The 14,873-nt window shown below is 41.7% G+C and overlaps 1 protein-coding gene across 14 annotated transcripts in view; it reads right to left on the bottom strand.

The window, feature by feature from the left end:
• Positions 1-14,873, bottom strand: part of LOC140482942 (transcriptional-regulating factor 1-like) — a 280,570-nt gene that overhangs the window by 36,065 nt on the left and 229,632 nt on the right. For all 14 annotated transcript variants that reach the window (XM_072580708.1, XM_072580716.1, XM_072580712.1 and 11 more), the window contains one exon: positions 14,474-14,549. In XM_072580708.1, the coding sequence (XP_072436809.1) occupies positions 14,474-14,549 (76 nt within the window). The remainder of the gene's footprint in view (positions 1-14,473; positions 14,550-14,873) is intronic.

The following is a 14,873-nucleotide window of genomic DNA, read 5'->3' as shown; positions in this document are numbered from 1 at the left end:
CTTGTATTCTTTCTGGTAAATCTCCTTTGGACCCTTTCCAAAGTCACAGTATCTCTCTTAAAGTTTGGTGTTCAAATTGGACTCAATATGCCAGCTGGAAATAACCGATGATATCATCCTTGCTTTTTTACCCAATGCTTGTCTATAAAACTAAGGCTCCAATAAAAATTGTCACCTAAACCTTTGCTGTTTCATACAAAGAAACCACCAGGTCACACAGGGTAGACAGCATATTAATTACTTGCAGCCCATTGCTAGCTACTAAAAGCAACTAAAGCAGCTGGTCTCTTGCTGCCACCATTCTGCGACAAAGCAAAATTTCTCAGATCCCAATACACATCATGAACATTGGTCATTGGGCAAGACTGAAATTACAAGATAATTAGAATGAATAAAATTATTCACTTAGCTAGTGGATGAACTAGGAAATGTAATTCAACACAATGAATTCAAAGTAAATCAAGTAAATTATTTAAAGAGAAGGAGAAAAATGAGTTCACAGACAGCTGGAATGGAAAAATCATAAATGTATTTAAGTTTTTTTAAAGCATAAAGAAAACTAAAATGTCAAGGTATGAGACTCTGTATTCAAGAATTTCAGTACATGAATTTAGGAAACCACCAGTACAATGCAGTAAAATAACAAATAAAGTTTAACTGTATTAGAAAGTGAAAATGTAAAGTTCAGAACTTTAATAACTGTTCATAGACTGAAAGCAGCAGCAATAATTCTGCCTGGACTATTAGGGACAAGGACAAATTTATACAGGAATACAGCACTTAGTCACGTCTGGGAAAAAGAGTCATCAAGGCGACATGAACCAAACGGTTTGACACATACTTAATAACTGGCTGCCTTATGCCAAAGCCAAACAAGGCCAAATGCTAAAGAATTTAAGGAGTTTACGGCAAGACAGGCTGGGTCTTCACACAGACAGTTATGGCCAAATGTAACAAGGAACAGAAGAGTTACTTCTAATAAGAAAGCAAGCTGCAAACTCAAGGGCTCCAAAAATTATGGATGAAGACTCTAAAGGGTCATCAATAAAATCATGCCACAGACCTTAAGGACAAGAAAATGTATAAGATGCGAACATGAGAAGTGATTTTAACATGAGAAGTCTTCATCTGCAGATCTTCAAAGAACAACAGTGCACAAGGATCAAACCCTGGATATCAGAGACAGACATTGTTGGTTGGACGAGTAGCTAAATTCCACCATTAATTGGATAATAGCCAAGTTGAATTGGGAGGTTTAACTTATTTACTTGAAGGGTCTTATTTTGGTTGCTACATGCAATAAAGTTTAAATAATTGTTTCAGTATTTGATGAAGAGTTTTTTTTTAATAGGTAGTCAAATTAAAGGTAGCTTGTGGTTATTTACCTACAATAATAAGAACAGTAAGCACAAACTCAAGAGTATGTTTGTTGCTAGGATCAATATTTTATCTACCTGCTGTACCTTGCACAATTCTAATCACTTCGACTTGTTATTGAATGGATGTTAATTTTCTACTGTTGTGAACAAAAGATTCATAACATAAAATTAAAGTTAACAAAAAAGGTTTCTTTTCTTGTCCAAAATACTTTGAAGTAATTAAGTTAAAGTTTTAAGAAATGCATGTTCTAATCACAAAATGAATTCAATCAAATCATTCAGATTGCTATAGAAATAAAGTTGTTTATCCAAATTTACAGGTGACGTAATGGTGAAGTTGAAAGTAGCAAGTTCTAAAACACCTTGGATGGATTAAATAAGTTAGTAAGAGTCTATGGAATTCAATGTGAGTTACGTGAAATCATTGACTTTAAATATACTAAAGAGAAATCTTAGGTAATTTTTTGTTTACATGGTGAGACAAGGAAATGCAGCAGATGGAAATTGATTTGGTGTTCATGCACATAAATGCTGAAAGATCACCATCAATAAATTTCTTACCATATAAAAGGACTGGGAAATGTGGAGAAAAGACAAGTAAATGCACATGAGATACAAATCAACCATGATTTAGTTCACTGATAGGAAAGATATAAAGGGGTAAAATAGGCCACTTCTGTTCCCATGTTCAAATACAAATGTATGTTTAAGAAGATTCAACATAGACCAGATCACAGCCTCATCATAATCTTCACTGCTTAAAAAAATCTGCAACAGCTGTATCAAACTTGAAATGACTGTAGGTGACTGTATGCAGAAAATATCTTCATCAGAACATCATTAAGAGCAACAGTTATTATTTGAGACCTGTCTGCAGTGAGTGAAGAGGGGAACAACTAGAGATGCAATTATTATTAGGTTAGGTTAGGGGTATGAGTGGGTTGCGCTTCGGCGGGGCGGTGTGGACTTGTTGGGCCGAAGGGCCTGTTTCCACACTGTAAGTAATCTAATCTTATCCATTAATGGGTCATCTGTGGGGGCTAACACCAAATCCAGGATGGATATTGAATGAATGTTTCATTGATTTCTTACATTACATATTTTCAAGCAAGTCAACCTGAGTGGATGGTACATAAACAATTAAGTTACCTTCTGAAGAGAAAAGGGATCCAGATACATCATATGGAAGGAGATGAAGTTCATCCTTTAAAACGAACAATGAGCATTTGCTTTGGAAAAAACCTTGAAGTCCTCATTAGTGTCTTAGTTACAATATAAAAATTAGGATCCTACAATTTACTTTGATGCAGGTGTAATTTTGATCTTCCAATGGTAAAGCAGATCAGAAAACAAAAGAGGGACTACTGGTTTGGCTGGTTAGAAAATTACCATTAAAATTTTGGTTGTGGGTGGGGAAATGTTTACACAACAAGGAGGAGCAAAACCTATATTTTGGCAGATTTCCAGTAACACCTCCAAATGCTTCACTGTTGGCAGTTTCCCAGAAGACCTGCTAGATCTCCTCCTCTCCAGATCCCATCCTGGTTGGTGAGCTACCTGCTAAACCATGTCATTGAATGGAGGCTTGATTGGAAAAATTATTCAGATCTTAAGTTTGCCACTATCCAAGTAACACAAATAGAAAAATGAACTCCACCTCATCAGAATCAAGATCATAGCAACTAAGCACAAATGTTGAGCTGTATACTTTGACTTGTGGGTTGTCAAAATTCAGTTGCGTTTAAGTTTGCTGTTTTCCAGTGAACATTGATGAACTGACATTAACAACGCAGCTTTACTGGAAAGCAAGGAGACTTCAAGAACAATATTCACCGTCAAAAAAAATGGTAAATTCCAATCATGGCAACTCAAAAAAAGATAAAGTACACAAGAATTTTGCACCATTAACATGTCCACAAATAGTCAGAAATGAATAATTGAGAAGCTGATTAGTCAGCGACCAACCAAGGAAGTGAATACTTGCACTGAGACACAGGAATTTAGAAAATATATAATACCTACTGACGTTTCTAATATGTAAGAACACGTAAAAGTAGATTTTTAAGGTTTTCTAAGTTTGCAAACTGTCAACGTAAAAAATGTTAGCCTTCTTTGTACCTCATTAATTTTATAGTTCTCAGGGAACAAGTTAATATGAAATAAAAACAATCAAATGTGTTCAGTTGGAGATGGAGTTTTCCATTTTGGATCAGGACCTCATCATTGAGAGTAATTGTGGGATCTGACCCTCTGAACGTATCAGTAGCATTTGCCTGACATAGATTTTACCTGGATTAGCCAATAAGGGGGTCAGAGTTAATACTCATCATCCAACAAAGGACTACAGGCAGGAAGGCTCTTGTTATAGAGTTCCTCCGGAACCTCATCCCAATAACAATTTTTGACATCTAAGTGAGATAATGATTGTTAGAGGAAGTGATAAATGTTGTACCTGTATTTACAAGAGACATTTGGATAAGTATATGAATAGGAAAGGTTTAGAAGGATATGGTCTAAGTGTAGGCAAATGGGATTAATTTAGTTTGGGAAACTTGGTCAGCATCAATGAGTTGGATCGAAGGGTATGTTTCCATGCTATATGAATCTATAGGTATGAGGACCAATGGGAGAACTCCAGCACATGCATGCTTCAGCCTGCCCACTCCAAGCAAGGGAGGGGGAAGGTTTCACAATCACACATTTAACATAAAAATGGCCATAGCTTCTGGGCCACCACAGCACATGGTGAATGGTCTATGGACACAACCATGGCCAGGCAGGCTAGTGAAGAGACTCAAAGATCTCCTGGAATGCTGGGTCCCTGGTTTATTGCTAGGGAGTACCTCCAGACACTGCTAAGTTTCCACCATTGTGAGAGGCCCAACTGTTGACTGAAAAATTCAAGATGGCCTCTGATTGATGGCCCTCATTGGCCTGTAGATTTCCGCGTCTAAGCAGCTGCTGCTTGTTGACAGGCAGCTGCCAATCCTCAATCCAGCCTTGCAAAATGTTTCAGAGTTAATGTGATGCCAGTCAATGGCTGACAATAAAATACAAAAGCACCCACTGCTTCCACTGGCCCTCAGAAACCTGTCCTGGATTGATTACTGAAAGTTGGAAAATGTCCAGACTGCCACAGTGAGGTAATCTTACTATTATGGCCATTTGGGATTTCCCTGCTGCTGGTGAAACGTGCTATAATATCAAACCCACACATCAGCGACAAGGGTGAACAGAAACATGCTATTGACACAGTTAATGAAGATGGAAGATGAGAATCAAAACATCCAGGAAAGTTAACACTGAAGAACAGACCAACTCAATACAAACTTGCATCTAGCACCTTCAAGGTCATCAAATGCCCTGATGCAGTTTAAGGAACATAATAAAATGAAATTTGATACTGCTACTTCAGAAGATATGAGAGCAAATGAAGCAAGATTTAGTGAGTGCTGTAAAAGAGAAAACAGAGGTTGAGAGACTTATACAGCAGAATTTCAGAGCTAGAACATAGAACATAGAACATAGAACAATACAGCACAGAACAGGCCCTTCGGCCCACGATGTTGTGCCGAACTTCTATCCTAGATTAAGCACCCATCCATGTACCTATCCAAATGCCGCTTAAAGGTCGCCAATGAATCTGACTCTACCACTCCCACGGGCAGCGCATTCCATGCCCCCACCACTCTCTGGGTGAAGAACCCACCCCTGACATCTCCCCTATACCTTCCACCCTTCACCTTAAATTTATGTCCCCTTGTAACACTCTGTTGTACCCGGGGAAAAAGTTTCTGACTGTCTACTCTATCTATTCCTCTGATCATCTTATAAACCTCTATCAAGTCACCCCTCATCCTTCGCCGTTCCAACGAGAAAAGGCCGAGAACTCTCAACCTATCCTCGTACGACCTACTCTCCATTCCAGGCAACATCCTGGTAAATCTTCTCTGCACCCTCTCCAAAGCTTCCACATCTTTCCTAAAGTGAGGCGACCAGAACTGCACACAGTACTCCAAATGTGGCCTAACCAAAGTCCTGTACAGCTGCAACATCACCTCACGACTCTTGAATTCAATCCCTCTGCTAATGAACGAAAGGGCAAGTACAGTTAAAGGCATGGCTGCCAATAGTGAAGAAACTAAGTTATATGCACAAGAAGCCATAATGTGAGGAGAGCACAGACCTTGGAGATTTGTAGGAACAGAAAATGTTAGAGAGATAGGGAATTGAAGCAGAGCAGAATAAAGTGACATGAAGAGTACAGAGTTTTTGGTGATGGAACCACTTTGGGAAAGACAGACCAACACAGCTAAAAGCTGAGAATAGTTTAATTTACCACAGAGAGGTTACAACGAACAGGAGGGGAGTCAATAGTTAGAGAACAAATTTAGTGGCAAATTTAAATCTTCGCAACATGCAACTAAAGCAAATATCCGTTCAACCAATTCTCGATGTGGACAAGCATTTTGGCAAATCAGAGACACCGCCGGGGCTGAGAAATGTCGTGGGCATGTGGAGCTACATGTTTGCCAGTGTGAATGAAATCCAAATGACATTTTCAGCTCTGTGGTTGAATGGCAGAATTTGGATGAATAATTACTAAACAGGGCAAACACAGTAAAGGGATTCTGCCTGACAACTCTCTTCAGCTAGATAAAAAATGCTTCTATTTTAAACTGCATATAGATCACGTCCATGCACCCACAAGGTCACCCCTCAGCCTCTGACACTCCAGGAAAATCAGGCCCAGTCTATTTAGCCCTCCACTACCACTCTCTGTCTTCTACATTCAAGTTGGTTCTGTATCCAAATGGCTAGTTCTCCCTGTATTCCATATGATTTAACCTTGCTAACCAGTCTCCCATGGAGAACCTGATTGAACGCCTGACTGAAGTCGATATAGATCATGTCCACCGATCTTCTCTCATTAATACTCTTCATTATTTAATCAAAAACTCAATTGAGTTAGTGGGACATGATTTTCCACACATAAAGCCATGTTGACTATCCCTAATCACCATTTGCCTTTCCAATTACATGTAAATCCTTTCCCTCAGGATTCCCTCCAACAACTTGTCCATCACCTAAGTCAGGCTCACCAGTCTACAGTCCCTGGCATTTCCTTACCACCTTTCTTAAATAGTGGTACCACGTTAGCAAAACGTCCAGTCTTCCGGGACCTCGCCCATGACTATAGACGATACAAATATCTCAGCAAGTGGCCCAGCAATCACTTCCCTAGCTTCCCACGGAGTTTGAGGGTACACCTGATCAGATCCTGCGGAATTATGCATTTTAAGACATCCAGCACCACCTCCTCTCAAAAATGGAAATTAATTACCCTTTTAGAGTCATAGATATATACAGCATGGAAACAGACCCTTCGGTGCAACCTGTCCATGCCGACAGATATCCCAACCCTATCTAGTCCCACCTGCCAGCACCCAGCCCATACCCCTCCAAACCCTTCCTATTCATATACCCATCCAAATGCCCCTTATATGTTGCAATTGTACCAGCCTCCACCACATCCTCTGGCAGCTCATTCCATACACGTGCCACCCTGTGTGAAAAAATTGCCCCTTAGGTCTCTTTTATATCTTTCCCCTCTCACCCTCAACCTATGCCCTCTAGCTCTGGACTCCCTGACCCCAGGGAAAAGACTTTGGTCTATTTATCCTATCCATGCCCCTCATAATTTTTTAAACCTCTATAAGGTCACCCCTCAGCCTCCAACGCGCCAGGGAAAACAGCCCCAGCCTGTTCAGCCTCTTCCTGTAGCTCAAAATCCTCCAACCCTGGCAACATCCTTGTAAACCTTTCAAGATTCACAACATCTTTCCGATAGGAAAGAGACCAGAATTGCACGCAATATTCCAACAGTGGCCTAACCAATGTCCTGTACAGCCGCAACATGACCTCCCAACTCCTGTACTCAATACTCTGACCAATAAAGGAAAGCATACCAAATGCCTTCTTCACTATCCTATCTACCTGTGACTCCACTTTCAAGGAGCTATGAACCTGTACTTCAAGGTCTCTTTGTTCAGCAACACTCCCTAGGAGCTTACCATTAAATGTATAAGTCCTGCTAAGATTTGCTTTCCCAAAATGCAGCATCTCGCATTTATCCGAATTAAACTCCATCTGCCACTTCTCAGCCCATTGGCCCAGATCCTGTTGTAATCTGAGGTAACCCTGTTCGCTGTCCACTACACCTCCAATTTTGGTGTCATCGGCAAACTTACTAACTGTACCTCTTATGCTCGCATCCAAATCATTTATGTAAATGACAAAAAGTAGAGGACCCAGCACTGATCCTTGTGGCACTCCACTGGTCACAGGCCTCCAGTCTGAAAAACAACCCTCCACCACCACCCTCAGTCTTCTACCTTTGAGTCAGTTCTGTATCCAAATGGCTAGTTCTCCCTGTATTCCATGATATCTGACCTTGCTAATCAGTCTCCCATGGGGAACCTTGTCGAACGCCTTACTGAAGTCCATATAAATCACATCTACTGCCCTGCCCTCATCAATCTTCTTTGTTACTTCTTCAAAAAAACTCAATCAAGTTTGTGAGACATGATTTCCTATGCACAAAGCCATGTTGACTATCGCTAATCAGTCCTTGCCTTTCCAAATACATGTACATCCTGTCCCTCAGGATTCCCTCCAACAACTTGCCCACCACTGAGATCAGGGTCACCGGTCTATAGTTCCCTGGCTTGTCTTTACCGCCCTTCTTAAGCAGTGGCACCCTGTTTGCCAACCTCCAGTCTTCCGGCATCTCACCTGTGACTATCGATGATACAAATATCTCAGCAAGAGGCCCAGCAATCACTTCTCTAGCTTCCCACAGAGTTCTCGGGTACACCTGATCAGGTCCTGGGGATTTATCCACCTTTAACCGTTTCAAGACATCCAGCACTTCCTCCTCTGTAATCTGGACATTTTGCAAGATGTCACCATCTATTTCCCTACAGTCTATATCTTCCATATCTTTATCCACAGTAAATACTGATGCAAAATATTCATGTAGTATCTCCCCCATTTTCTGTGGCTCCACACACAGCCCGTCTTGCTGATCTTTGAGGGGCCCTTTTATCCTTAATATATTTGTAAAAACCTTTTGGATTCTCCTTAATTCTATTTGCCAAAGCTATCTCATGTCCCCGTTTTGCCCTCCTGATTTCCCTCTTAAGTATACTCCAACTTTCTTTATAGTCTTCTATGGATTCACTCAATCTATCCTGTCTATACCTGACATATGCTTCCTTCTTTTTCTTAACCAAACCCTCAATTTCTTTAGTCATCCAGCATTCCCTATACCTACCACCCTGACAGGAATATACTTTCTCTGGATCCTTCTCTCATTTCTGAAGGCTTCCCATTTTCTAGCCGTGTCTTTAGCTGCGAACATCTGCCTCCAATCAGCTTTTGAAAGTTTTTGCCTAATACTGTCAAAATTGGCCTTTTTCCAATTTAGAACTTCAACGTTTAGATCTGGTCTATCCTTTTCCATCACGATTTTAAAACAAATAGAATTATGGTCGCTGGTGCCAAAGTGCTCCCCCACTGACACCTCAGACACCTGCCCTGCCTTATTTCCCAAGAGTAGGTCAAGTTTTGCACCTTCTCTCGTAGGTACATCCACATACTGAATCAGCAGATTGTCTTGTACACACTTAAGAAATTCCTCTCCATCTAAACCTTTAACACTATGGCAGTCCAGTCAATGTTTGGAAAGTTAAAATCCCCTACCGTAACTACCCTATTATTCTTACAGATAGCTGAGATCTCCTTACAAGTTTGTTTCTCAATTTCCCTCTGACTACTGGGGGGTCTATAATACAATCCCAATAAGGTGATCATCCCTTTCTTATTTCTCAGTTCCACCCAAATAAGTTCCCTGGATGTATTTCCGGGAATATCTTCCCTCAGCACAGCTGTAATGCTATCCCTTATCAAAAATGCCACTCCCCCTCCTCTCTTGCCTCCCTTTCTATTCTTCCTGTCGCATTTGTATGCTGGAACATTAAGCTGCCAATCCTGCCCATCCCTGAGCCATGTTTCTGTAATTGCTATGATATCCCAGTCCCATGTTCTTAACCATGCCCTGAGTTCATCTGCCTTCACTGTTAGGCCCCTTGCATTGAAATAAATGCAGTTTAATTTATTAGTCCTACCTTGTCCCTGCCTGCCCTGACTGTTTGACTCACTTCTGTTCTCAGCTGTACCCGTCTCAGATCGATCTCTTTCCTCACTATCTCCCTGGGTCCCACCCACCGCCCTTACTAGTTTAAATCCTCCCAAGCAGTTCTAGCAAATTTCCCTGCCAGTATATTAGTCCTCTTCCAATTTAGGTGCAATCCGTCCTTCTTGTACAGGTCACTTCTACCCCAAAAGAGATTCCAATGATCCAAAAATGTGAATCCTTCTCCCATACACTAGCTCCTCAGCCATGCATTCATCTGCTCTATCCTCCTATTCCTGCCTCACTAGCTCGTAGCATTGGGAGTAATCCAGATATTACTACTCTAGAGGACCTCCTTTTTAAATTTCTGCCCAACTCTCTGTAATCTGCCTTCAGAATCTCAACATTTTCCCTTCCTATGTTGTTGGTTCCAACGTGAACAATGACCTCATGCTGGCCCCTCTCCCCCGTGAGAAGATTCTGCACCCTCTTGGAGGCATCCTTGATCCTGGCACCAGGGAAACAACACACCATTCTGCTTTTTCTCTGCTGGCCACAGAAACGTCTGTCTGTACCTCAGACTACAGAATCCCCTAACACAATTGATCTCTTGGAAGCTGACGTACCCCTCGTTGCATTAGAACCAGTCTCAATACCAGAAACTTGGCTGTTCGTGCTACATCCCCTTGAGAATCCATCACCCCCTACATTTTCCAAAACAGCATACCTGTTTGAAATGGGTATATCCATAAAAGACTCCTGCACTAGCTGCCTACCTCTCTTACCTTTCCTGGAGTTAACCCATCTATGTGACTGTATCTGAGACTTCCCCCCCTTGCTATAACTGCCATCCATCACATACTGTTGCTGTTGCAAATTCCTCATCGCTTCTATCTGTCTCTCCAACCGATCCACTCGATCTGATAAGATTCGCATCCAACAGCATTTATGGCAGATATAATCTGCAGTAACCCTTAAACTCTCTTTAAACTCCCACATCTGACAAGAAGTACATATCACTGCAAAGGCCATTTTTGATCCTTCACAATCTACAGACCCAGAAAGTAACACCGTCTTATTCCTCGACAAATACTGCTCCAGGTTAAATTAATCGCTATGGCTTATATTTTAAGTTTAATCAAGAGACTTATCTCCAAAAACATATAATCAAGAAAGAACCCACTATACTCACTACTGCAGCCTTTCTCTTGTACAGACTTAAAACAACAAATAACTTATCTGATTCTGTGCTGTGAACTTCGCCCAACAGTTCATCCAAGATCAGTTGTGAATTTCACTGTTTGTTAATTTTCCCAGATGCACTCCGATGTCCAGCGATACAAGAATTCAAACAGCAAAGGCGGTAACTGTGCAGGTTCTCTCACTCTCTCTTGCAATGCCCTCACCATGTGCTTCCTTTGTCTGCTCTTCTCCCTTTTAAAACTGCTGTTGTTTTGACTTTTGTGCTGAATGTATTTATAAAATCCATTTGGATTCTCCTTAACCCTATTTGCCAAAGCTATCTTATGTTCCCTTTTTGCCCTCCTGATTTCCTTCTTGAGTATACTCCTACTGCCTTTATACTCTAAGGATTTACTCGATCTGTCCTGTCTGTACCTGACATATGCTTCCTTCTTTTTTTTAAATCAAAACCTCAACTTCTCTGGTCATCCAGCATTCCCTACACCTACCAGCCTCGCCCTTCCCCCTAACAGGAATATACTGCCTCTGGACTTTATCTCATTTTTTAAGGCTTCCGTTTTCTAGCCATCCCTTTACCTGCAAACAACTTTTCAAAGATCTTGCTTAATACTGTAAAATTAACATTCCTCCAATTGAGAACTTTAACTGTCAGATTCCGTCTATCCTTTTCCATCGCTATTTTAAAATTAATAGAATTATGGTCACTGCTCCCAAAGTGCTCCCCCACTGACATCTCAGTCACTTACTCTGCCTTATTTCCAGGACTAGGTAAAGTTTTGCACCTTTTCTAGTAGGTACATACACATACTGACTCAGAAAATTTTCTTGTACACACAAATTCCTCTCCATCTAAACCCTTAATATTACAGCAGTCCCAGTCTATGTTTGGAAAGTTAAAATCTCCTACTATAACCACCCTATTATTCTTACAGATAACTTCTCAATTTCTTACTGACTATTGTAGCAATCTGTGTATTACCGTCAGCCATAGCCGAGTTAGTATTTGTCTTGTCACTCAAGTTAGAAGGTTGTGGGTTCACTTCCATTCTAGAGATTTGAGTGTAAATACAAGGCCAACACTCCAGTGCAGTACTGAGAATGTGCTGCACTGTCAGAGGTGCAATCTTTCAATAAGATGTTGGACTGATGCTTCTTGTTCTCTCTTAGGAGGATGTACAAAAATCCCATGACATGATTTTGAAAAAGAGCAGGAAACAGAACCATTGTACAAGAGAAACAGAAAATAGGGGGAATATTCAGTAAATCTGTCAACATTGGTGGAGAGGGAAACAGTTAACATTAAAGTTTGAATACAGATCTCAAGACATATAAAATCATAGAGAAGGTAATGGCCTTCCCTGTGGTACTATTGCTGGACTGTTAATCCTGGATGGGTAATGTTCCAGAGACCTGGGTTTGAATCCTACCAAGGCAGATAGCGGAATCTGAATTCAATAAAAATATGGAATTGAGTGTCTAAATGACAACTATAAAATCAATTGTCAGGAAAAAAACCCATCTGGTTCAATTATGTTCTTTTACGGAAAGAAACTGCCAGCTTTATCTGGTTTGGATGACATGCAACTCCACACCACAACAATGTGGCTTACTCTTAAATGAACCTCTGAGCAATCAGGGATGGGCAATAACTGCTGGCCTAGCCAATGACACTGTTAAAAAGTTATCTAAGATTCCAACGAGATCTTGATCAATCGGGGCAATGGAATAAAGAGTGGCAAATGGAGTTTAATTTGGATAAATGTAAAGTATTGCATTTTCATAAAACAAAACAAAGGCAATACTTATAAAATTAAAAGTAGGGCCTTGGGTAGTGTTGTAGAAGAGAGAGAGATTTAGGAGTTCAGGTACATAATTCTTTGAAGTTTGCATCACACATAGACAGGGTGGTTAAGGCAGTATTTAGCATGCTTGCCTTTATTGTTGAGACCACAGAGTAAAGGAGTTGGGGGACAGTGAGGTCTGCAGATGCTGGAAAAGCACAGCAGGTCAAGCAGCATCCAAGCAGCAAAAACAAAATCGACGTTTCAGGCTGAAGCTCTTCATCAGGAATGAGGCTGGCAAGATAAGTGGGAGGGGGTGGGGTTGGGGAGAAGGTAGCTGAGAGTGCAATAGGTGGATGGAGTTGGGGGTAAAGGTCATAGGTCGGAGGGGAGGGTGGAGCAGATAGGTGGATGGAGTTGGGGGTAAAGGTCATAGGTCGGAGAGGAGGGTGGAGCGGATAGGTGGGAAGGAAGATTGACAGGTGGGACAGGTCATGAGGATGGTGCTGAGCTGGAAGGTTGGAACTGGGGTCAGGTGGGGGAGGGGAAATGAGGAAACTGGTGAAGTCCACATTGTCATCCTGGGGTTGAAGGGCCCATAGGCGGAAGCTAAGGCATACTTCCTCCAGGCGTCAGGTGGTGAGGGAGTGGCGATGGAGGAGACCCAGGACCTACACGGAGGGGAAGTTGAAATGTTCAGCCATGGGGTGGTAAAGTTGATTGGTGCGGGAGTCCCAGAGATGTCCTCTAAAGCACTCAAACGTTCACCTGCACTTCAGCACGTCATTTATTGTATCCATTGCTCCCGATGCAATCTCCTCTACATTGGGGAGACAGGACGCCTTCCCGCAGAGCGCTTTAGAGAACATCTCCAGGACACCCGCACCAAGCAACCCCACCAACCCACGGCCGAACATTTCAACTCCCCCTCCCACTCTGCCAAGGACATGCAGGTCCTGGGCCTCCTCCATCACCACTCCCTCAGCACCTGACGCTTGGAGGAAGCAAACCATATCTTCTGCCTCGGGAGCCTTCAACCCCAGGGCATCAATGTGGACTTTACCAGTTTCCTCATTTCCCCTCCCCGACCTCACCCCAGTTCCAAACTTCCAGCTCAGCACCACCCTCATGACCTGTCCCACCTGTCAATCTTCCTTCCCACCTATCTGCTCCACCCTCCTCTCCGACCTATTACCTTTACCCCCACCTCCATCCACCTATTGCACTCTCAGCTACCTTCTCCCTAGCCCCACCCCGCTCCCATTTATCTCTCCACCCAGAGGCTCCCAGCCTCATTTCTGACGAAGAGCTCTGGCCTGAAATGTCAATTTTCCTGCTAAAGGAGTTGGGATTTATATTGAGGTTGTACAGGATATTGGTGAGGCCTCTTCTGGAATACTGTGTCCAGTTCTGGTCTCCATGTTATCGGAAGGTATTATTCATCTGGAGAGGGTTCAGAAGTGATTTATCAGGATGTTGCCAGAGTGGTGGGATTGATTTATAAAGAGAGGCTGGATAGGGTGGGAATTTTTCACTGGCACAGAGGTGGTTAACAGATTCCCTTAATAGAGCTTTATAAAATAACGAGAGGTATAGATAGAGTTAATCATCATAATCCTTTCCCCAGAGTGGGGGATTTAAAGACTAGGGCGCATATTTTTAAACACAGAGTGAGTCGTGTCGCATGAACTTCCGCAAGTAATGGTGGGTGCAGATATTGTTACAACAATTAAAAGACATTTAGATCAGTACATGGATAAGAGATGTTTGGAGGGATATGGGCCAAATGCAGGCAGTTTAGCATGGATTACAGTCAGCATAGACTGACTGGAACAAAGGATTTCTTTCCGTGCTTTTTGACCCTATCCAATGATTTTTTAAAAAAAACTTGTGTGTGTCAAGATTTTACATACCAGCATAGTGATAATCAGCCAGTGGATGAGGTTTGGCTTTAATAGGCATCTTCATCAGTAAAATATCCACAGCCACCTACCATAAAAGGAAACAGAAAGACATTTAATATTTTCGCAGCATCCTGAAGGGCCACAATTTGAAAGAGAAACAGAACAGGGAAGCACAACATTCTTCATATTTATAGACAACTCCATTCTGTTTTTCCTGACTGTAAATTTTGGCACGATACATTTAGTTACACTCTTTTGTGCTATACTCAAATGAAACTTTGTAAAGAATTTACTTCCCTGTAATAAACTTTAAATCTCCAAAGTACAAAATCAGAAAAATTTGATAGTTGGTTTCAGTCATATAACATATCATTCATCAATCTCACACAGCCTCTTTTGCAGACATCAT

The sequence above is a fragment of the Chiloscyllium punctatum genome, chromosome 11 (genome assembly GCF_047496795.1).
Source record: "Chiloscyllium punctatum isolate Juve2018m chromosome 11, sChiPun1.3, whole genome shotgun sequence".
NCBI lineage: Eukaryota > Metazoa > Chordata > Chondrichthyes > Orectolobiformes > Hemiscylliidae > Chiloscyllium > Chiloscyllium punctatum.
This window is presented reverse-complemented; position numbering and strand designations above follow the sequence as displayed.